Below are 25,335 nucleotides of genomic sequence, written 5' to 3'. Positions count from 1 at the left end.
AATGTTTGCGTCACAAGGTTAAATGTATATTCTAATATACTTTGTTTTATTTCCGTTCCATATATACAGTATGATAGACAGTCCAAGTCGTCTGGATGAGGAGCACAGGCTGATTGCAAGATATGCAGCAAGGCTGGCAGCAGAAAATGCAGCAACAGTAAGTACTTTTGGCACCCTTATTGTAGGGCTACAAAGTAATCCTAAGTTTGCCACTAAATGCAGTTTCAGTACTCTCTGCTGTTGTGCAAATTATTGGTGGTCATCTGGTTTAAGTCATGCAGTGAAGTTCTGTGAGCTGGTTTTCAGCTAAGACCATGTCAAACCTTTTAATTTCAGAAAAATAAAACTAATAGTGACTCCGAAAAGTAAAATATGTTAACAAAACAGAAGAGTAAAGAGAAAACTTCCAGGGAATTTTTTCTGTAAGTCCTGGCATAACAAAGTATTCAGCCTCAGAGGCTATCCAGTGGTGCACTGCAGAGTATGAGGTCCACTGTCAATGGACATTCACTATTGCACTTCCTACTACTCTGAGTATTATTCTAATGTGTATTCATAAGCAGTGTTTGGTAATCAGCAGAGTAGTGCAGTAGGGTAGGAGCCGATTCCTTTTGTGTGTTCTTCTTACAGGGCACATCATCTGCCTGCCCACAAGAGTAGCCAGGAGTGCATATGGAGTCCGGTGAGTATGAAATTGTTAAGGATATCAATGATCTGAGTGAGGCAACTTAGAAAGCTAGGAGCCATGACATCAGAATAAAGTTTCTGCATGTCAGAGTTACCATGCCAGTGACTGAGTTCCATCTAGAAGTTACACTTCCTGTTTGGGTAGGATTTCCTTACTTCTTTCTGATATTTCCTTGGAGGACAGATTGTGGGGACAACTGTAAGGGTAGTAAAATTCTGAAGTAGCATATAGAGGAGTTAGGCATATCAGACTAATGCAAAAAATGTTATAGATGCACAGAAACATATTGTATTCATATTCATTGCACACATCCACTCTTGTGAACATACACTGTGTCATTTGCATATTTTAGTGACAGAATACTTTTTTTTTTTGCTTCTCATACTTAAGTGGTACTATCAAGAACAATGCAATACACTGAAAAAGAAAAAAAAAGAAAATAAATAATAGGTGTCCCCAACTCAGTCTGAGTCATAATTTTTTAACTGACATCAAAAAGCTCTGAGCTACTTTCTTCTGAGATTTTCCATGATGGCAAATTATCCTCCTCCATGAATTCTAAGTATACCTTTTTTAATTTCTCCAGATATTTTGGGTTTCTAATACTATGATGGGAATGGACCCCATTCCTAAGTCAAAGTACAATTAAATTTTATGAAATTAGTATTGTTTCACTCTTTGATGTCAGCCAAAAATGCTCTTTGCAGCACCCGTAACATGCCTAGTAATGACTTTCTGCAATTCTTATGGATTTACATGTATTGGTAGCATGTCTAAATATGATTGAGTACACTTTTTTAGAAAACCCATTGCTCTAACTAGTATTGGAACTATCTAAGTATCTTTCTTCCACATTGCTCTTATTTCTGCTTGCAAATCCTGATATTTTATAACTGTGTCTCTCTGTACGCAGGACACTGTAGTCACTGTGTGTGTCAATTTCAGTGATTAATGCTATTTTTGTCTTTTCTTGGACTATTGTATCCAGTTATCTAGCATCTGTCTTTTGAACTGTTGGTAATGGCTGATTCCATGTGATATAGACTTTATATTTGTCTATGATGCTTTGAGGCTCATGTTTCCAGTATTTTTCAGCCACTTCACTACTATAATGTTTGCAGAATCCCCACTGCAACAGTCTTGCCACTTTATTATGCCTTTCAGTATACACTCCTTCTGCCATTAGTATGTCACAGCAAGCAGTGAGGTGTGCGACAGTTTCCAATTTGATTTTACAAAACCTACATTTGTCTGTTTCTCCGACATGTTCAATGGACTTTGTAAACCAGCATCTACGTAGCCCACTGTCTTTGGGCCTCCAATATTAACCTTTCATCTCTTGGTTTAACTGCACCTCTCCTTAACCATTCCTGTGTTCATTCCTGAACAACATGAGGTTCTTCCAGAAGTTTTCTATACTTCCAACTACAGTTATGCATTTTTTACATTTCTTGCCTTTTCATCTGGTCCTTCACCTTATATTCTTTCTTTTGTTTTTTGGCACATTCAGTTGCTGCCCGATTTTTATCTACTTCTGGTTTGATTTCCATTCCTGTTTGACATTGATATGCTTCTGTTAGGTTAAGTCAAGAAGTCATCTTAGATTTATTTTCTTTATGTTTCAAAACATTCACTACGTTTGGATCTTGTGAGGTCAGCAGATATGTGTGGAGTCCCATGATTGTAGATCTGTACATGTAATCAATTTCAAGGAGGCCCATCCCTCCCTCGGAACGGGGAATATATAATCTTGGTATGCACTGATTTTTATAGATAATTTGGTAAGCATGAAGCATCCTTCTTGTTTTAATATCTAATCTCTCCAAGATGTTTTGGGGCCAATCAATCACTCCAAAACTGTAAGTTAGGACAGGAAGAGCAAAATGGTTTATACCTTGGATTTTGTTCCTAGACGTCAACCCTGTTTTCAGGATTAAATTAAGTCTTTTAAAGTATGCTTACTAAGTTTTGTTCACATTTGTTTATGTTTTATTGCTGATCCTTCATCAATTCCCAAGTATTTATTCACTCCCTCTTGCTCAAGTTCTTTTATATCACATTCTTGTCCTAAACTGATGTTTTCCTGGTGCTGCAGTTTTCCTGCTTTAAAGATTATTTTTGCACATTTATCAAGACCAAATGACATTCTAATATCATCCGAAAACATTCTGACAGCCTGCAACTGTGCTTTGTTCCTCGTCTGATGAGCTATACAGTTTTAAATCATCGACAAAGAGAAGAGAAGTCTTTAGACTTTGTTGTTTTCTAGGAGCCAAATTATAGCCATGGCCTAAGCTGTTAAGTAGACAGCTTAATGGGTTAATGACAAGGCAGAATAGCAATGGTGACAGAGAGTCACCCTGGAATATCCCCCTTCGAATTTTTATCCCTGGGATAATAATTTGTCATTTATCATGGCTTAATTGCAAAATGGTCTGCCACTGTTTCATGGTCACTGTAATGTAGTCGATCAGTATAGGGTGTATCTTATACATTTTTAAGCATTCTTTTATCCCTGAATGTGGGATATTATCAAATGCTTTTTTGTTGTCAATCCATCCCATACTTAGATTCTTCCCTTTTTTACTGTTCTCCACTATAACTTTGTTTAACAACAGATGATCCTTTGTTCCATATGACTTTCTTTTATTGCCCTTTTGTTCTACTCCCGTAATTGAGTTTTCTTCTTAAATGACTATAAACACTGTTGGCATCAATTACTGTGTAAAGTTTATAAGTTGTTGGAAGGCAAGTTATTGATCTATAATTTTTGGGGTAGCTTGCAGGTTCACTCTTAAGTAAGAGCATTGTTTTACCTGTTGTTAGCCAGGTTGGTGTCTGTTTGGAGTACTCATAGAGAAAGTTCTTACTCCTGGCCAAATCTTCGTGCAAAATGTTAATACTTTTAACCAAAGGGTTGGTACTGCATCCGAGCCTGGGGTTTTCCAGTTAGAGGCTTTTCTTAACTTTGTTTCAATCTCTCTGACTGTTACTTCATCCCATTTCATATCCTGTACCTTTCAACTTCTTATTCTTTCTTTTACTTCTTTTATCCATTTAGCATCTTTGTTGTGTTCCACAGGATCTTCATAGATACTTCTCCAAAATGCATCAATTTCTTCTTTTTTTGGTGGTCTTTCAATTCCTTTTACCTTGTTTCCCAATTCTCTATAAAACTTTTTTGGGTCATCAATAAAGTGCTTATTTTGTACTTTTCTTTATATTTATCTGCATATCTTCTAAGATTTTCCAGCTGTGCTGAAATTGTTAATTATTTGTGATAGTGCATGATAGATCCTGGTCTGTTCTAACGTTGTGCATTGCTTTTATCACATCTATCTTTCTTAGTATTTTTGTTGATCTATTCTCTCTTCTATAGTCTTCTAACAGTGGCACTTCTTGTCTTAATTGCTTTATATTTTTCTCTATTCGATACTTCCATGATGGTATTTGATTTTTTCCCCTTCCTTTCCCTCACTACCATGTGTTCTTGTGGTAGAACTTTTATCAGTTATTACTTTATCTGCACAGTAATATATTCTATTTACTTCTGTTATATCGCATGGATCTCTATGGACAGTCCTAATTACTGTGTTCATTTCTTTTATCAGATTTCTGACTTTTAAGGTTTTATTGACCTTCTGTAGTCTATTTCTTTTGTTGGTCTTTATATATCTGTCTATACCTATTAAATCAAGCAACTCTTCTCTTATCTCATTTTCTTCCAAACTAAGGGCGCATCCCTTGTTTTCTATTTCCCTCTAGGATGGTTAAAATATGCTTTGAGAGGTATGCTGCGGGCATTCTGTAGAAAGTTCTATAGCATCTTCCTGTGGCACCTTCTTTTCAGTTTCATCCTGTACCATCTGTTGCTCTGTCATATGGGAACTTACTGGCCTATCACTCATCAACATTGACTGCATCAGAGTTTCCAGTTTCCTGTTCCTTCCCTTGCTGTCTAGCTTCAAGTGAACGTTTATACTGGTTTACTGTGGAATGGTCCAAAATATCTACCTTTTTGTCAAGCTGCCTGGATGTTAAAGTTCATGAACAATCCAGACCAGTTTTGTCTCTCTCCTTAAAATTGACTTTGCAGATAACTTGTTCAGAAATGTGTGGCATCCTAGATCAGAACATCCCCTAGAATCTACCTGACATGATGCCTTATTCCTAGCATGAAGACATACCAATTCTTAGCAATTCAGTACCCAAAAAGTTGGACCAGCCATATAGTGTTGACAAATGTCCTTTTAGAAAATGGACTGAAATCTGATTCATTTGTCATATCTTCATCCTACTAGAACTTAAAAAGAATACAGCATTTGATTTTTCTTTTCCCAGACAAGGAATCGGGATATACTGGACAGATACTCCTCAAAAGCATATGAAACAACATGACTGTTTCTGAAATACTTGCCCCAACATGCATGGTAGCCCAGATACTATATACAGTGGTATTACTTGCAGATTCCCCAGACAAGCATGCCACTGGAAAGTTACTCTTGACTACATCTAACATCTAGTTCCATGTGGTCAGACATACTTTTATTATTTAGAATAATTTTAATTTTATTTTTCATATTTTCCTTGCTGTTCCCACTGGTACCTGCTTCAGATGGCTAGTCAGGTTTTACTTGATCTTACTTTAAAAGGAGCTTACACAGAGTTTGGATGTACAGTTTAAGGGTGAGGTTATCTTTGATATGTCAGTGAACATATTACTAGGGACCTTTAAAGAAGGGGTAAGGTCTTTTCCACTGTGGATGAGCTCTATATCTCATCCCAGTTAAAAAAAAATCCATCTAGTTCTTCTACAGAAGGACTGCGCCATAGTGAAATGAAGGGGGTATGTTTCAGGTTGCCTTTATATCTCTCACTCCCTCTCCTAAGTCCTCCAGGAGGACACTGATCCACTATGGCATCCACAGTGGTCTTGGCTTTGCCAGCAGTTATCATGCAGGATGCTTGGTACATTTTTTTAAGTAAACTTGCACTTTTTACACACATTTAGTATGCCAGTACTTCAGGCCAGGGCCTAAAGTCAACTGTTAGTCTTAGTCACTCCTAGAAATAGGATTCCATGTATTCTCTCTCTCTATGGGACCAGTTAATCTGTAAGAAGTTGCTGGGTCAGGCATTCATCTTCTTCCATAAAGATGTAGTCATGTCAGTCACAGTGGTAGGCTGAAGACTTAACTCATGACCCCCTATTCACCTAGAAAAGACTATAGGCTAACACGTTGATATACGTGTTCAGGTGGCATTGAGTTCTTTCACTCCTCCTAGAAGACAGTTGGAATGTCCCACAGACATGATGGATGTGTATTAGTATAGCAACATGTTAAGAGTGAAACTGCAGATGTATGGCTTTCAGTAGGGAAAAGGCATCTTCAGTGCAGACTCCTACATCTGATTTTCTTCAATCTCAAAGGTGCTTGTTCTTTTGATATCTGTAGGGTAAAGAGATACATGTGTAGAAGTACCTTTGTTGTCATGTTTTTAGAGTTCCATGAAGCTGGAAGTCTTCTAAATGCTGCCTAACTAATTCATAGGAATGCCCATTAATTGAGCTAATTGTCCGGTCTAATGATTTTGGTTTTGCGGGAACAATCTTGAACTTAAAACTGAGCAAAACATACTTTCTTGCAAGTGAATGCAGGACCTTTCTGCCTTGGTTGTTTTGATACCAGTAATATGTATAGTCCAAGTCTATGTTATACTATGCCTGCTAGGCCTAACTGTGTCCACACCTCTGAAATATATTGCCTTTGGTGTTATGCTCCTATTTTTAGCTGTGATGCATCTCCTTTCATGGTTTACCAATTTGGCCATTGGCATGCACAGTTTTATTGGAAGTCACTACAGTGAATTACTAAAAGTTTTTGTTCAAGTTTTCATCTCACATTTATGTAACCAGTAACTCAAAGCGGAAACTAAAACTTAAGAATATAGGAGCTGAGCAAAAGCATTCACAGGCAAATTGAGATGGAAGCTACCCCAAACCTAGTAGTGCAGTCATTAATTTGCTTTGCTGATATTTGAGCTAGCAACTATCATGGACTTCATGGATTTCTTTTTGTACCAAAGCAGGATGGAATGAGAGTGCCTCATCTTGTTGTTTCCCAGTTCAGCTAGACTCCTTTCAGTAGTTTGTATCCTTTTGACAGTGGTGTAAATGTCAGCTTCTTATGAAATGTCATCATTATACCAACTGTGGCTGTTATTATTTTATTTGAGTTGGGTGTTTAAATATCACAGCTTAGGCTGTAAAAAAAAGATATACCCGCATTTTGAGTATAATCAAAAATTTTGCATCTTAGCATAAAAATGCATATGTTGTCTATTGCTAGAAAGAATACTGCACCCCTTGGTGAAATATAGCTTTTGATCCCATTAGCACTTGGTCTGGGATGGATGCAGCAGCAAGAGTCACTGCTGTTAGTTGAAGTTTATTATACAACGACCCCCCCCCCATTAATATTCAAAAACGTGCACGCTGATTGGTCAGTGTGCATGTTGTAAATCGGAGTTATAGTAATGGAAAAAGGTCCGGTCTCCTGGACTTTTTCCATTACTGTAACTCTTTTTTTTTTTTTACAGCAACGGAGAATGCAAGATCTCCATTGCTTCACACTGTCTCGCTATGTTAAACGGATTTAACATAGCGAGACAGCTTTAAAAAAAGCAACAGAGATTTTCCGTTGATTTTTTTAAAGCTGTCTCGCTATGTTAAACTCTTTTAACATAGCGAGACAGTTTGTAAAAAGCAACAGAGATCTTACTTTCTCCGTTGCTTTTTTCAAAGCTGTCTCGTTATGTTAAACCCATTTAACATAGCAAAACAGTTTGTAAAAAGCAATGGAGATCTTGCTTTCTCCGTTGCTTTTGCCCACAGCTCTGATGTACTGTGTAGGCATACGCATGCGCAGTACATCACAACTGCCGCAGAATACCAGACAGCTGCAGAAGGGCAGCAAAGAGACATTATACAATGCCATTATTTAAGAAAAGTAATTATTTTTTTTCTTAAATAATGTCATTGTATAATAGCAATAACCCACTTCTGGGTGTGGGGAATGCTGGATTTACCCATGGTTGGCTTTGTTTGGCCACTCGGGCTTCACCCTCGTGACCAAGCCACACCAACCGTGGGTAAATCCAGCATTACCCACCCCAAGGCGTGGGTTATTGCTATATTAAATGTTGGTGACAGACCTATATAAGAGGGCTACTCAAAAGAAAAGGTGAAAAATGGATTTGTCTTCCATCCTCAGCAGCTTTTATTGTACATCCTCATTCATTTCTGATTAAAAATGCCTGCTACGAATTGCCTGTGGTCTGTCCTGTACTGAGATATGGCAACAACAGTATATTATTAGAAAATTGCTACCAGTATTATCAGTATTCTGTACTATACAGTGATTGTGACAATGTATTTTGCTGTCTCTCAACATGCTATTTTGCACCATGCCCCTCAATAGCATGAAGCTTTCTCAGATATAAAAATAAACATGTAAATAGATAAATAAACATAATAAATAAACATAGATGTAAATAAAGGAAAATATAAATAACTATAAATATTAAAAAATCATGATAAGGGATAAAGCCTGGAAAAATTGGTATAAACATAGAACTCAAAACTGAAATACAGTAATTTAGACATCTTAGAAACCTTGTAAAACTCTGTCAAACATTACAAGCAAATATACTGTACCAACCAGCAAGACAACCTAAAACTTTTTTGGTCATCACTAAATAAACTACTCCACCCTGGCAAGACCCCACTCCCTCTCCAAAAACAAGCAATACAACAGACTCTATCCCCACACGGTTTACTTTCTAATTTATACAATCAGTATTATCTCTCTTAGACTTTAATACATCTGGCCCCTCTCTCTAACCTTGTCCAGTCAAACCCACCCAGATCTCTTCAGTTTTAGTGCAGTACTCACTTCACTCATAATGAAGTTGCTCCTTAAACTAAAAACTACCTCCATAGCTGTAGACCGAATACCATCAGTGTACCTAAAAATGGCCGCAGAAGTCATAGCCTTCCCTGTGTCCATACTAATTAATAGGTCCATAGCAGAAAAATACATCCCATCACTGTTGAAAAAAATCCTACACCATACCACTGCACAAAGACAGCACATCTGCAGAATTAAATAACTACAGACTGATAGCAATTCACTCGCTCCTCTCCAAAATATTAGAGAAATGCATCCGTATGCAGCTGATGCAATACCTAACCTCAAATAACCTGCTGTTGGAAACACAACATGGCTTTAGGCCCTAGCATAGCACCAGTACTGCTCCACTACATTTTGCTGATAAAATAAATCAGCATAGAAACAATGATCTGCTTCTGTCCGCCATGTTCTTAGACTTGTCAAAGGCATTTGATGCTGTCTCGCATTAGCAACTGTTCATTTTACTTTCCTCAGTAGGACTTTCACAATACTCCTTGTTGTGGTTACATAGTTACCTCTCTGGAAGGCAACAAGCTATTAAACAACACCTACTCATACTTTCAACCACTTACTACAGTTGTCCCTCATAGCTCTATCCTTGCTCCTGTCTTATTTACTATATTTATTAATAACCTTCACACCTCCACTCACCATGCTGGTTTAGTTCAGTGCGCAGACAACACAACATTAATATGTGCAGCCCCAACAATAAATGAGTTCCAAGACATTACCCAAATATCTTTCTCATCTGTAGAAACCCGGCTCAGAGAATCAAACCTCCTACTCAACCCCAAGATAACTAAGTTAATCCTTTTTACCTCAAAAAGTTGCCAAAATCAAAAGCAATCTTATACCATAATGTCAGCAAATGACACTGTCATTGAAACTGTAACTCTCAGTAATCCTCTAACCATTATAATAGATGATAGTCTGAAATATGACCAGCATATACTGCTCACAATTAATTCTACACACCAAAAACTAGGCTCCCTTTATAGGATCAGTGGATTCCTTACAGATACTGCAAGATAAACTAGACACCACCTTCTTACTGACAACTCTGTTACACACTGCTCCTACATTAACAAACTTAAACAATACTCAAAGAAAGAAATTTGACTCCTGTTACAATAAAATAGATAAATGTGCCATCATTCTCCATTATAAGCCCCACCATTGTTATAGCTTAAAGAAATTGAACTAGCTTTAACTGCACAACTAACATTCACAAATAACTACAGCACACAAACTCATTCATCATCCAGAAAATGTCCCTCAACTACAAAACCTATTACTGTCCCATTGTAGAACAAGGGGCCTCCGTTTTAGTAACAAATTCTTACTACTCACAAATAAGTAAATAATGTTGCAGGAGACTCACTCTACTCCCATTACATTGCTAAACTCTGGAATAGTATCTCCTCATAAATAAAACTCCCTCAACAAATTCAATAGTTTTAAACCACTGCTTAAACAAAACCTTAACCAGTCCTGATCCTGCACATGCTCATCACCATTTTAAGACTTTATGCTCACCATACAATACTCTCCAAATAACCTCCTTAAACAGAATACTCTCAGCTTCTCACTGAAATGACAAAGCAATTTTTGTACGTAACTGATGCCTGTTCAATCCACTAAGTGGCATGTGGGCTTTCCTTTTAGTAACTTCTATTTCTGTAAAATCTTAAAATGTATAAATGTAATTACTGTATGTGTATAAATGTAAATAGAAATGTAACTACTGTGTGTTTGACTGGTACTAAGTATAATGTAATGTAAACAAATGAAACTTTTCTCCCCGGGCCTCTGTTGAAAATGGATATTACCCAGTTGGACTTTCCTGGTAAACAAAATCAAATAAATAAATAATGAGTAGCAAACAGTGATTATTGCCTATATTGCAGGATATCCTAGAATAAAATCCTAGTGTCACTTTTTTATTTATACCTTGCCCTTTCTTTTGCTAGCTATGATAATTTGTTTGGTTAATTAGCCAATGAAGCCAGCACCAAAAATGTCGGTGTCATAAGTAGTTATATTTTGCATCTTCTGTGACACACTCAGTTTTTTTAATGTGTAGCTTTGAATGGGAGTGTCTCACAATCCTGCTTTTGTCCAGATTTCTTTGGGTCTGTGAGTTGATGGTATGACTGCAACCTGCATTTTCAAAGCATACTTGGCATATGTCTGTGTGAATTCTCTAACACAATTTCAAACCCATCACAGTTCATCAAGTTTGCTCTTTTTTTAGCTGTTTGCTAACTGGTGCAGCATGGCGGTCCTTCCTGAGGAACCTACAGACCAATGCTCAATTTCTGCCTGGCACAGATGCTTATAAGAGGGGCCCTCCTGGCAGAATGGTAATCAGATGTCAGTTCTCCCACTGTCTACATACTGAGGATAGGGGGTCGGGATCTTTCATAAACAGTGTGGAGCTCTACAGTCCCGAATGAGAGTCCTTAAGCTACCCCTTCCTCCCTTGCTGATCATGTCTGACAACAATGCAGTAGACCTGAACAACTAAAGTACATCTGCTGTCACTGTTTGCTACCCAAACCATTTCTACAGAGCCCCTTTAGAGTTGTCATTTGTGCTTGAACTGTAGGACCAGTATTAGGAAAGTCTGTATTCTTGAGTTGGAAAACTATAGTTATGAATGTACCAAGCTTCAAGACAGCTTGTCACTAGATATTTACCCAAATGATTTGGAACATCTGTTCTAGGAATGAGGTTGGGTCCAGGTGGACCTGTTTACTGGATGCAAAAATGAAGCCCTAGCTCTCTTCAACTTCATTTAGTGGAATATAATGGAAGCAGTAGGTGAAAGCCTTCTTTTTTAAGGACATTTTTTATCAATAATGTTGGTTAGTGGACAGAGATTGGTTTATAGTCTTTTTGTGTTTTGGTTGAATGCATTTTTGAAAGTGGGATAATGATATGTTTTAGCACTGGAGTGACAATTCCTGAAGTAAGGGATAGCTTGAAGATATAGGTAAGTGATTTGGCAATTTTATCAGCTCTTTTCCTAAGGAAGTTAAGGAGCATTGAATTGACATTAGAAAAGGAGAATTGTACGTTTTTTAATAAGGTGTTGGCTCCCTTTACAGGGAATTAGAAAAGAGCTCTGTAGTCTGCTAAGGGATACTATCCCGGTAGAAGGTTTTAATCTGAAGATGTGTGATTCATGGGGTTCAAGGGGTTTATGATGGCTTGGATAGAGGAAATGAGAAACTTTTTGTAGTCATCTGCAGAGTTGTTCATTGGGTTGGAAGTGCTTAAGGAGTCTGAAGGGCTTATGATTTGGCATATGAGGGACATTATTTCCTTCCAAAAATGTTTAGATTGCTTGTGGTACTGTTTTCCCTGTCCCTTAAAAATATGGATTTGGCAGAGGAGGTTGCTATTCTGGTCTGATTTGATTTTTAAGGGAAAGGTAAAACTGGTGTACATAGTCATCTTTCGAGTTTTATTTCCAGGTTGTCCAGCCTTGTTTCTCTGTTAAATGAAATTCCTGATATTTGAAATTCAAGGGTGTTTGACCCCTCCCCCCCATCTCCGATACGTAGTGGAGAATAGCCAGTCTTGGATTACAGTGATGATTCTGATGAAAAATGACACATTAACTACCGAGTCTTGAATGTGGTAAAGGAGAAACCAGTTAATAGTACCCACTTGCAGATCATGTGTGTTTAATCGTGATCATTTGTGGGAATATGTTTTATGGATTTGGAAGACAGTAGGATAAGGGTCATAACTAGAGAAGAATCATATGTTGGAGTATGGACATAGGGAATCAAGTTAAGTCAGGGATTAGACTCAGCTGAGCATATTTGTTAGTGTGTGTGGATGTGAAACTTTCCAAAGAATCTTGTTGACATTCACCTTTCATTCTTTTCCTTTAGCTGCATTATTAGATGTTCGTCACACCTTTAGCTGAATTATTAGATGTTCATCACACCTTTAGCTGAATTATTAGATGTTCGTCACACCTTTAGCTGAATTATTAGATGTTCATCACACCTTTAGCTGAATTATTAGATGTTCATCACACCTTTAGCTGAATTATTAGATGTTCGTCACACCTTTAGCTGAATTATTAGATGTTCATCACACCTTTAGCTGAATTATTAGATGTTCATCACACCTTTAGCTGAATTATTAGATGTTCATCACACCTTTAGCTGAATTATTAGATGTTCGTCACACCTTTAGCTGAATTATTAGATGTTCATCACACCTTTAGCTGAATTATTAGATGTTCATCACACCTTTAGCTGAATTATTAGATGTTCATCACACCTTTAGCTGCATTATTAGATGTTCATCACACCTTTAGCTGAATTATCATCACACTCGGGCTAGGTTAAATGGCAAAGGGATAAATAAGCTTGTATAGTGACCTTGTGGACTACTTGATTCTAAAAAAGCCTTACTTTCAAAGCTCCTCATTAGCACTCTTCAAGAATAATCTTGATGACTGGATGGGAAATAGGAAATTCACCCCAGGGATCACCTCTGTGGCTCTGCTTGACAGGGGCACAGGAAAATAATTTTCTTGGGTGGAGAAAGCTAGGGTACCTTTTTGGCGTGGCTTATATAGGCCCTAGGGCCAACAGCCTAGTACCTACCTATGAATGCATTTGTTGCAAGAGTTATTTCAATGAAAGTTGATCTGGGAGAACCTCTTAAGAAAACTATCCTTTTGAAATAATGTATACAAATGGATCGTGGAAAGCTAGTAAATTCAGAATATTCTATCTTGTCATCTATGAGAAGCTGATCCAGTCTGAACTTAAGTATATGTCCTGAATCGCAGTGTTGATATGTAAAGCAGTGCCTCAGAAAGGGGTGTAAAACAACTGTCTTTTTTATTTAGCTTTAAATTAATATTTGTACAGTTATTTAATGTGTATATTCTACAGATTACATCATTGTTCACAGAAGTTTTACTTTTCCTGCAATGCAGCAGTGTCAGAGTTGATTATAGTAAGTAGTGATTTGTGTCAGGGGCACATACCCAGCCTAAGTAGCACTGGGGAAGGGAGGGACAGGGGCACATACCCAGCCTAGGTAGCACTGAGGAAGGGAGGAAAAGGACTGAGCAGGAAGGGGTTATCTGTCTTTTTTTTTTTACGGTAAACTACTGTAATCTTGATTGTTCCTTGTGGAACAGAGCATAAGGTTTCATCACAAGGTTTACATGTGCATGTGCGTGTGTCCTCTTTCTTGGCATTATTGGAAAATAGTGGAAAATAGTACCAGCCCCCCCACCACCACTTTACGTATTACACCCCAAGTGTAATGTAAGAGGAAATGAAAGGGATATAATTACTATCTCATAGGCAGTTAACTTGGATCTGAGGAGGCTGCAGGGTTGAAAGAAAAAAAAATTAGATGTTGCTGCTTTCTGTTATTTACATATCCTTGATCCTTTATATAGTCTGTCAAATTATTATACAGAATTTTACTTGGTAGAAGAGATGAGCTCATATCATTAGACATATAGAAGATCTAGGCCTTTTTTATAGCTTTAATCCACCTGAAGAACATTTCCTGAATCTAATTCTGCAGTAGGATCTTCTGTCGCACGTATACACTGTAGTGCTCACTTGGCTGAGTTGCTATAATGATCTTATCGTAGGTTCCTTAGATTTAAATTCTAACTATGCTATCTAATGCAGAATGCAGTTGACAGGATGCTGGCTTGAATTCCACGGTCTGTCACTATTATGCTTTCACTGCATGTTTCATACTGGTTGCCAGTTGGCTGGAAGATCACCTCTAAAGTGATGTTTTTTCTGCTTTTGTCCTGTCCAATACTAGTCTTGCTTAACAAAAACACTTGTTTTAGCCTTCTTCCACCCCACACCCTCACTGCCTGGCTCACTGGTTCTGGTAAAGCAACATTTAGTCCTAGAAACTTAATACTGCAGCCGTCTAAGGTAAGGCTGTTTTGTGTATGCTACAGTCAGTTTGTGGAATTGCCTTGTTATTTTAGTTAAAAGTATAACACAACAACGCTTTTATATCCCGTCTGATCCACATATGAAAATATCATTACCAACCCCCTTTTTTCTAATTTTCTACAGGGGGTTGGGGTGTCATGTTAACTGTCACCATCTCTCTCACTATTCAGTGCCACACTCCTGCCTTCTTTGACACTCATGCCTGACTGTTTCAGATCTTCTGTCACACAATGCATCCACCTCTTTGCTGGATTCTCTAGTTTCCTCTTGCCTTCGTCCTGTCTTTCCCAAATCTTCTTCACCAGATTGTCTTCTGCTTTTCTGCACATGTGGCTGAAACACCATAATGTGTTCTCTTTGATCTTTTCTGCAATTGGAGCTACTTTGTCTTCTGCTCTTATGTCCTCATTTCTTTATCTATCCCATAGTGTGCATCCCATTACCCTTCTCAGGCATTTTATTTCCATCACCTTTAGTTTTCTCAGCTGCTCTGCCTTTACTGCCCAGGTTTCTGTACCATATAGTAGTACATCTTGTACACCTTACTTTTCAGCTTCTTTAGCATTCTTCTGTCATATACTACACCTGACACTACATCCCAATTGGCTACAGTCCTGATTCTAACTTTCACCTCGTCATTCAGACTTCCCTTCTCCTTAACCACTCCTCCCAGATACTTGAAGCTGTTAAACTATTCCACTGTTTTCCCTTCTGTCTCAATTCTCAGCTTCTTCAGAACTCCACTTACTGCCATTACAACTGTCTTATCTGTACTCAGCTTCATCCCATGTGTCTTCAGTTTTGCATTCCAGTCCCCTATCCTTTGCTAAAGTTCTTGCTCAGAATCTGCCTGTAATGTCACATCGTCTGCATACAGCAACTTTGTTGGTCTGTCCCATCTGACCTGTTTCTAATGTAGTTCATCACCAGTATGAACAACAGTGGGCTTAGAGCTGACCCCTGGTGCACACTCACTCCTACTGGGAACCCCTCTGTGAGACCGAGCAGTGTTCGGACTTGAGTCATTTGGTCCTTGTACATAGCCTGCACTAATTCTACTAATGTTTCTGTGACTACCGCATTACTTCCCAAATCAGCTTTCTTGGGACCTTGTCATATGTTTTCTCTAAGTCTAGGAATGCCTAGTTGGACTCTTTCCTGATATATATCTTCTTCTCAACTGTCTGTCTCACTGCAGACTTTGGGTCAGTTGTGCTGCCTCCTGATCTGAATCCAAACTTTTCATCTTCCATCTTAGTTTTTAGTACTCTGTGTATCTGTTTATCAATCACCCTCTCTAGAATTTTCATGCATTGTGATGGGAGTTTGATGCCTCTGTACCGCCCACAGTTGTGGATGTCCCCTTTGTTCCTGTACACTGTCACAAGCATGCTTATTCTGCAGTCATCTGGGAATATGCCTATCTCTCCACACTGCTATAAGTACCCTCAGGAGACGCCTATCTCATCTAGCATCTTGATCATATCTGCTGTGACCTCATCTGAGCCTGCTGCTTTCTCTGACTTCATTTCCCTTCGTGCCATTCTTATTTCTTCTAGTGTGTGCTCCTCTTCTTGTCTCATTGAAGGCCGTGTCTGAGTCAGTACAGCTTCTGTGTTTTTTTTTTCATTCAGAAGCTGCTGGAAGTACTCCTTCCATCTACCTTTAATGTCTTGTGGACTGGGGAGCAAGTTGTTGCCGGCATCCCTTATGAAGGGTGTCTAACTATCTTCTTTATCTGTCTGTCTTTGCCTTCAGTCTGAGTTTCTTTGTGCCACCTACTGAGTCACTTTCCAGAAGCTGGTAGAGTGCCTCTGATGCCCTGTTCTTTGCCTCTCAACTCCTTTCTTAGCTTCTTTGTTAGCCAACTAGTATTCCTTCCTATCCTGCTCCATCTTTTCTATCTCCTACCTTTTCCTGCACTCCTTTCTTTTGATGACTTCCTGGACTTATGCATTCTACCACCATATTTTCTTATGTACTTTAGTTCCATACCTGCCTCAGCCACATATCTGTTCTGTAGTCCTCACACATCCAGTTTTGAGATGCTGACATTTATTTTCTTCAACTCCACCTATTTTCTCCTCTTCTTGGGATGGTAGAGCCCTGAGTAATTATCTGAGCTGTTGTAGTTTCATTCCAGTCAACTTCCAGATCTTCATCCTGGTCGCTGTTGACCTTAGTGCCTTCTCTGACTATTGCTCGCAGCTGATTGTGGTAACCAGTGGTTTATGCTGTAGGTCAACTACTCAGGATGACTTTGCAATCAGTTATTCTACCACAGTGCCTTTTCCTTACTAGGAGGAGGTGTATCGGAGTTGCATGTTGACCAATCTTGTTTGTGATCTTGTGGCTGTGTCTGTTACCGAGCCATGAGATGGCTACCATCAAGCCATTTGCTAGACAGAAGCCTAGAATGGTCTCTCCTTCTTTATTCCTGTTTCTCCACCCATGTGGACCCAGGCAATCCTCATATCCTGTTCTGTCAGTCCCAATGTGTGCATTCAAATCACTCATTAGGCTAAGCTCATTAGGCTAGGCAACTGGACAACAGGCGACCAATAGCTTATGGCAGGCAGGCACACACTAGCCAATAGTGGCACATGCACCCCATCCCACCATTAGCATGGGTCCCTGACATAGTTTGGAGTAGGCTGGGTCTTTAACCTGCTTATCACCTCCCATTTTGCTGACATTAGTCAACATGACTGAAATCACCTAGAGCCACATTTTACACCATCGAGTAGCTAGCCCTTCCATGGTGTGCAGTCTATGATCTGGTTTTCCTGCACATCACAGTAGATGGCCAAAGCAATTAGTCTATACAACTCTTCCCCCTAAAGGGCACCAAGTAAAGTCGGTGCTGCTGTCCATAGCACCATTCATTGGTGAGTTTGAGAGGGAAACACTCAGTATGTTTTTTTTTTTTGGACTTAGGAAGAACCCCACAGAGACACAGGGTGAACATGCAAACTCCAAACAGACATTGGCCAGAGGTCAGGATCAAACCTTGTGCATTGTGCATGAGAGGCAAAGACCTTAACCATTATGCTGACTAATCTTTTTGAAAATATATAAAATCTAAATTTCTGTACTGTGCAGTCTGTAGGAAAATTGCAGACATTTTCAAATCAGAAATTCAAAATTTGTATGACTGCAGGCATTCAGAGTTCATAAGTGCTCATAATGAGTATGAACTGCATTCTGAAACATTGTAAAACATGCCAGATGTGAACATTTTATTATTTATTTATTTCAGTATGATGACCGGGGAAGTCCACTGGGTCAAGAAGAGCCTGCTTTCAGTGCAGACCCAGGGAGATAAGCTCCAATGACAAATAACAAACAAGTAAATTACAAATATATACAAAGCAGTATGATTAGTTACATCAAGCTGAGAATACAGTGTAATACATATGAGGCATAATACTTATAATTCATGCAAGGAAATACAGATAATAGAACAGTGGTGGAAAGTGTACACAGTACAGTGTACACTACACAGTACACAGTTATAGTACATACTATATGTAATAAAATCACAGTTTTAGATATAAGAAGATCCAACAAGGTTAGCTGCAGTGCAGCAGGAGGCTGTCCTTTGTAGGTAGTGGAACGTAGTAGTAGGCAATGTTTTGGTATGAGAATTGGGTCTGGTAGGGGGCATGTATAGACCCAGTATAAATCAGAATAACAAACACTTTAAAGACAGCCTAGGAAAAACGTATACCCTGTCTGCTTCTACAAATCAGTCAGCAGGCTACAATCCTGTTGTAAAGCTTGTACTATTGATATATAATGCAGGTGGTAGTAAAACACTTGCAGAATATCATTCTTGTTTGTGAGTAGGCTTCTGGATAGATGGAGTTGTTTACTTTAAGAAAACATTTGACTTTGGAAACGTGATGGACCAAACTCTTGATCCTTACTATGGCCTCATGTACACTACTGTACTTAGGTTATTTCTGTGTTTTTTTATTTTTATTTATTTTCTTCAGATGAGACCTTAAAACAAGGTCCAGCTTTCCTCTCTGCATTCAAATCCTTCCATTCTTTACTTAAGGGTGTATTTTATGCTACTGTACTCTCCTGGGTTGTGCTTGAAAAGAATTCTTGAAAGAAATCTACCTGCCTCATTCTAGTGTCAAAATGATGAATTAATGAATGAATTATTTATGTACACAACATATAACCTCTTACACTTTCTCCAGCATTAAGCATAAACAGAAAAGGGTACCAAGCTTAAAGTCTAATGTGTGTGTAATGAATAAATAACATTATTTTTGTTATTTCTATGAAAAAAGTCAGTTTGTTTATTTAAAATGCAATGCTTATTACTATACAAGTGCAGAAGAAAAGGAAAGTAGAATATTGCATCAAAACTCAAACAATTCTGAGTCAATTTGTTCAGTTAACTTGGCCCACAAGGTACCATACACAATAATGTATTTTTAAGGTGAAAGCGCTAAGTTATTTAAGCTGTTCACATAGCTGGAATAAACGACACGTGTTTTTATTACTGCTTCAGTCCGTTTGTTTTTTATTTTGTTGTAATTCTGAGTCAATGTTTTACCGAACTAGCTAAAACTCAGAAAAAAGATAATATTCATAAAGCAGTTAAATCAGAAGCTGTCTAAAATTAAGAAACTGAAAGTTTGAATAAATGCGTCTACCAAGCCTAGAAGACTCTAACAGATGAAATATTAAGAATATCTGAAGGGTAGACTGTACCTGACATACCCGAATCCAAGATGGTAAACTCTTCCAGAGGATTGATGAGAGATATGAAAAAGACACTTTCTTTATCTGATCTTTCCAACTGTACGTTTGGAATGACTAACAGCCCAGATGACTAAAGCTGCTTAGCTGCAACATAGGGTCACAACAGCGATTTAAAAAAGACATGACGTGCATGGCATGGAAACTGAGAATCAGGAGCTTAAAGATGCATCAGGTTCAACAGACAGCCAGCACGTTCTGCAAGACTCAGATAATCATTTTGGCAGCAGAAGTCTGAAATCATTGTATATGTGATAGATCGCTATCCAAATGCCCATGGTTCAGAGTATTACAACAGTCCAAGCTGTGCAGTGCTAACGTATTTACTGCTGTTTGAAGGTTTAGTCTAGACAGACAGTGTTTACTCTGAGCACCGTTTCTGAGGGGAAAATAACATGTTTTCAAAGCAGCTGATACCTTATCCCAAAAAGTCAGCTTGTCATCAGAAATTATACCCAGATTATGAACATGAAAAATAAATCCCTTCTGATTATCCAACAGTGATCATTTGCATCTTAGTCAAATCAGATCATGTCCAGTCAAGAATGGACTCCAGTCTTCTAGCATAGGAAAATCAGAGAGAAGAAAAGGTATAGCTATGTATCATTACCATAATAGGGTCATAAGTGTGTACTGAGCTAACAACCACTGGGGCCTTTTTAACCCTAGCCATGCCTCCCAAATCACTGACAAGTTCTGGTACCCTTTGTAAGTATAAGTAGGGGATTTGGAGACGAAACATTTACAAGTAGGGGCCTGGGAGATGAACCATGTACAAGCTGCCTATGTCCATTGGAGACAAAGGGGCCAAACCAGGGAGTAATTTCCTGTTCCCCAATCAATTGTCGAAGTTACTCTTGATTTTGGTTAGGGAGTGACTCTGCTTCACATTGAAGGGGAGCCTGTTCCAAAGAAGGATTAGTCTCTGGGATACATGCCTGTCTCTTCAGCAGGTGCTATTTATAACACAAGCAAGGTCAGAGTCTTCAGAATGGGTAGTTCTGGTGCTGTTTGTTTTGTGGATATGCAGGAGGTCCATCAGATTGGGGTCTGAAGATGCCTTGCATGCTAGGCATAGTTCTTCCCTCAAAAGAGTGTAGGAGATGGAATACAGGGATAAGACACTGAGGCAGTTTGCATGAGATATATGTACATCCTGTATTCTTTTACATAGGAACCAATGTGGACATTCCAGTTGTTGGATGTGTCTGGTTAGGTACATTCCATAGGGGGTAATTTACTCAGTGATAGGTCTAATGAGTGCTGAATACAGCAGAACAATGACCTTCTTGGACCCAGATGTCAAACCCTTGTTTATAGGTTGCACAGCATAGGATGATTACGGTCTACTTGTGTCTCCAATTCTTTGACTACTGAGTCAGCTCTTAGGGGTGTGTTGTCAGTATTGATAGTTACCAGGGTGGATGCTTTCCCAAATGACACTGTTATACATTTCCTGGCATTTAGTTTTAGTCCATGGCTCTGACACTTGTTATTTGTCTGTGTTAGCCCTTCTTGTAGAGCATTAGTGTCAGTGGGGGAATTCTATGATTTCTGTTATTTTACAGTTGTTTGCAAGCCTGGTCAGTCAGAGGCTGTTGACATTGGCCTTGACTCTGGAGAAGTAGATGGCAAAAATGAACAGTCCCAGGAACTCGTCTGATGACTGGCCTCTTTGTAGATGTGGAGTCCTCAATTCTTACTTCTTGTGTCCTGTCTTTGAACCAACTGACTATCCACCAGGTAGCATAAGGGTTTATATCTAACCTCTTGAGTTTGTCAGCAATGCCTAAGTAGGGTATTGTATCACTTGCCTTGGCCAGGTCACGTTAGGGCAGTGTGAACCATTTTTCCCTCATCCATTGATTTGGTGATCTTATAAAGAAGTCCATCATGTTGAATAGGCATGACATGCCCTTACTGAAACAAGACTAGGTTTGATCCAGTATCTGGAGGTTTCCTATGGTATTGATGATCATTTCCATGATAATTTGTATTTGTATATGAGACTAGTGAGACTTATAGGTCTGTAGTTTCCCAAGTATATAGATTGCCTTAATTTGTACAAAAGGATGTTGGTTGCCTTTCTCCATTCAAGAGGCTAGAAGCCTGTGTGGAGACTACGGTTAAGTAGTAATTCCAGAAGGCCTGAAAGGTCATGTTTTGTACTATGTAGAAGGCAGCCTAACATTTTGTTGGGGCCCATCAATGCAGTGCTCTTGACCTTAGAGACAGCATTGAGGACCTATTCCCTGGTGATAGTAAGGGAAGTTATATTTGATAGTATTTCCTGAGGTAAGGCCAGGGGGGCTTAAAGTTAGAGATTAATTTGTCTGTCAGTACATTTGCTATATGTTCTGGCTCAGTATAGGTGGTTCCATTAACAGTGAGCTCTGCACACAATTGTGTATTGCCTTTGAGGTTATGTACATAACTAAAGAATGCCTTGTGGTTACCCTTACCTGGGAGGTCAAATTTACCTCAAATTTGGCTTTGATAGACTTTATTTATCCCATGAGTTGTTTGTTTAATTTGATGAGAGTACTTTTATTCTGTTGGGTGCTACACCACCTAATGTCTGCCATGATTTTCTTCCTTTTTTAAGACAGCCTGTTGAATTTGTGATTCCTCCAGGGTGAATTTTTTTTTTTTTTGAGTTAGTGGCTGTGAAAGTAGAAGTCAGCAGCTCTACTGCTGGGTACAGCTGCATCTATACAGTGATTAACATGCTTGTGCAAGGTTTTGGTGAACTATTCTACGTAGGCAGCAGTGTTCTCAGGGTTTGGGAGGGCTTAAAAGTTTGCCAGGTTATAATTTAATAGTAAGAAGTTAGCCTTGGAGTAGTTTCTGAATTTTCCAGGGTTAGCTGGGGTTCCATGTTTTGTTTTTACTTCAAAGGAGACTGTTTTATGGTCTGACCTTACCAGAGAGTACATTACACTAGGAGGTGTGCAGTGTTCTCCCATATTAGCGAGGACCAGATCCAGTATGTTTGCACCCCTGACTGGCATTTTAATAATCTGCTTCAGGAAGTTTGTGTTTATAAAGTCCAGGAATCAATGTGCCTGCTCATTTGGTGTCATATATAATTCCCCAGTTAATAATGGGGTGATGAAAGTCACACATAAATATGGTATTGGGTTAGACAGTGAGTGTTTCCAGTAAGTTCAAATACTTGATATGAGTTTTCTGGGTCATAGAGAAGGATCAATAACTTGCAAGAAAGTGCTTTAGAATTCGCCTGTGGTGATTTGAATGTGGAGAATCTCAAGTATATTGTCATGTTTGACCAGCCTTGAGGTGTATTTATTTGTGATATATAATAACTGCTCTAAATGTGTGGAAGGCAACCCATGTCTCAGTGACTGCACAGATGGCAACATCCTCTATAGTGAGAAGAGCTTGTAGGGAGTGGAGTTTCTTGTTTGGACTCCTGGAGTTCAGCAGTAGCACCTTTAGATTTTCTTGATTTTGATTTGCTGTGATGGAAGGATTGTCAGGTTGACAATGTTTTACCTAATATTCAAAAGCCTAGAGAGGAGAGGTGCAGATCATCCCTGGCAAAACAGTGCGGTCTGTTGACAATCTCCTTTCATGCTGGCAAATATTGCATGCATCCCCTTAGAGTGACAACAGAAACTAAGCCAGTTATTAAAGTCACTTATGTTCTGATCATATTGTGGCATCATCCTTTGAGAAGGTAGAATCCTGCTCAGTGCCAGGCTCATACAAGCCTTGTCTAGGAGGTCTTTGTAGTTTTGGAAGGCTATATTTAAGTGCCTTTGCATATGTGGGTCTATGTGTCTTTGTGCTGTGTCTGATGGCTGCAGTGTATGTACTACTGACAACCTGACTGATATTAGGAATACTTTTATATAACAGCTTTGCCTCCAATCACATTGTGTAAATACACCTCTCACATACCGTATCAGTTTGTTTGAGAATTAGCTGGTTGTCAATGAACATGAGACAGTTTCTACATATACTCAAGATGCCCATATCCACCAAGCCATCATAGCTCTCCACATCTTTGTGCAGGACACGCCGGCCTTAGGCATAGGTGAACTAGGCGACCACCTAGGGTGCCGTAAAGGCCAGCCTGTTAAAGGGTGCAGTTTTTATTTATTTGTGCGTTTATTTTTTAAGAAAGCATGTGCTCTTCTCTGCTCCCTGTTGAAGTGTAAAGCGCCATAAAGGACAGCCTCTTAAATGGCGCATTTTTTATTTATTTGTGCATAATTTATTTTAATTAAGAAAGTGTTGCTGCTGACATCATCACATGTGGGGAGGGGGGCATGCATGCGTCATGACGTCTGCTTCATGAGGCAGACTGTCAGCCTGTTAGAAAGTGGAATTTGGCTGAAGGGTGGGCTTGGACTGTGTGTACTCTCTCTCTGTTTACTTCCTGTTCATTCTCCAACTGCCGTGGTGGTTGAACAGTGAGTGAGTGAAGTTGAACTAAGTGCTTCAAGTGTGTGAACCCCCGGGTGAACCTGAACAGATGGAAAAATAATAATTTCTTTAGCAGGCCAGGATGGGCACGGGTGGGCAGCACAGCAGTTCAGTCTGCAATCTAAACTTCAAAATAAATGAATGAGATTTCAGCAAGGAGTGTAGATCTTCAAGTAGGAATCACAGTATTAAAACTGGGATATTTCTTTCTGAAAAGGTATTAGAAATTTAGATTATCACTGGCGTACACTGTTTTCCTATGTAGAAAAAAAGTTTGCATTTCCCTTTTGTTTCTACCAGGGAACTGTTATTGTAGAATCTGCTGTGTGTTGCAAGTTTGTTTACTTTATCTAAAGTTAATGCTTTACCGCACCTGCATCATTCTCAGTATAGCAGAATGAAGTCTGGAAACAAGACTGCATTGCTACCCCCTTTTCACTTGTCTGCAAGTCCACACGTTTAGAATTGTGCTCCTGACCTTGTACATTTAGTTTGTTGCAACTACAGTATACTAAGGTGCCTTTTTGTGATATGTTTCAGTGTGCTTTTGTTGTGTGTTGGTCTGTTTTGCAGAATAATGTACTTTAGTGCTATAAAAAGATGTGGTTTGGTTCTGACAGGCAGTACTTGCACTTTTGATGTAATTGTTTTCCAGACAACCAATTCCATAGTAGTTCAAAAACTTAACAATCATGTGAATTTCTTTTACGCACCCCATCACAAATGTGGTTACAGCTGTTGTTGTTATGCCAAGCCTCTTTCTGCAACAAACATAGGAACTGGGACAAAGAAATACAATTCCAAAGAACCACTAATCTCCCCTATCTCCCCTGTTTTTTTTCTGTGCATCTTTGCTTTATGTGTCAGTAATATTTGCTAACAGCATTGAAGTATTGATTTATTTGATCTTATAATTGATTTTGACTTACTGTCATTACTTTAGTGTCTCATACAGATGCTCACCATACCAGAAGGTCTTTTGTCATGTAAAAATATATAAAAAGATTTTGTTTAATTTGGCTTGCACTTTTCCTGCTGGCCCTTTAGTACTTCATGCTGACTGTTAAATGGTCCTACATCAAGCAGTACAAAAAGCTGTTAATTGCTGTTCTTTGAAAAGCAAATGAAACCTGCTGTGTTGTCATCTTCTCTTATCAGTTAAAGTTTTCAGTTCAGTATGCAAATTAAAAATAGTGGCATTAGAAAGCCAAATTATAAGTGATGCTTGCAGAGACTTGTCTTGCTAATAATATGATTGCAAGTCAGCAACAACTTGATAACTGCAAGTAACAGTTTCAGCTTTAGAGGCTTGGGTTGTTTACATATGCAATGCTATTTCTGAAGGTCTTTGGACATAAAATGTCTGTATTGAAGAGTAATGTCCCAATTGAGGGCCCAATACTTGTTATGACTGGGGATTGGCAAGCGATATGAAATAGTGCTAGCTTAACACCCCCATACGTTTGGTTTAGAA

General features: G+C 38.8%; 1 protein-coding gene across 16 annotated transcripts in view; it reads left to right on the top strand.

Moving 5' to 3' along the window:
- Window positions 1–25,335, top strand: part of DTNA (dystrobrevin alpha) — a 1,617,970-nt gene that overhangs the window by 1,105,300 nt on the left and 487,335 nt on the right. For all 16 annotated transcript variants that reach the window (XM_044066623.1, XM_044066631.1, XM_044066627.1 and 13 more), the window contains one exon: window positions 70–157. In XM_044066623.1, coding sequence (XP_043922558.1) covers window positions 70–157 — 88 coding nt within the window. The remainder of the gene's footprint in view (window positions 1–69; window positions 158–25,335) is intronic.

Source organism: Protopterus annectens, chromosome 3.part1 (genome assembly GCF_019279795.1).
Source record: "Protopterus annectens isolate FY-2018-M chromosome 3.part1, PAN1.0, whole genome shotgun sequence".
In the NCBI taxonomy this organism is placed as follows: domain Eukaryota; kingdom Metazoa; phylum Chordata; order Ceratodontiformes; family Protopteridae; genus Protopterus; species Protopterus annectens.
The sequence above is the reverse complement of the archived record's forward strand: the minus strand, read 5'-3'. Positions and strand labels throughout refer to the sequence as shown.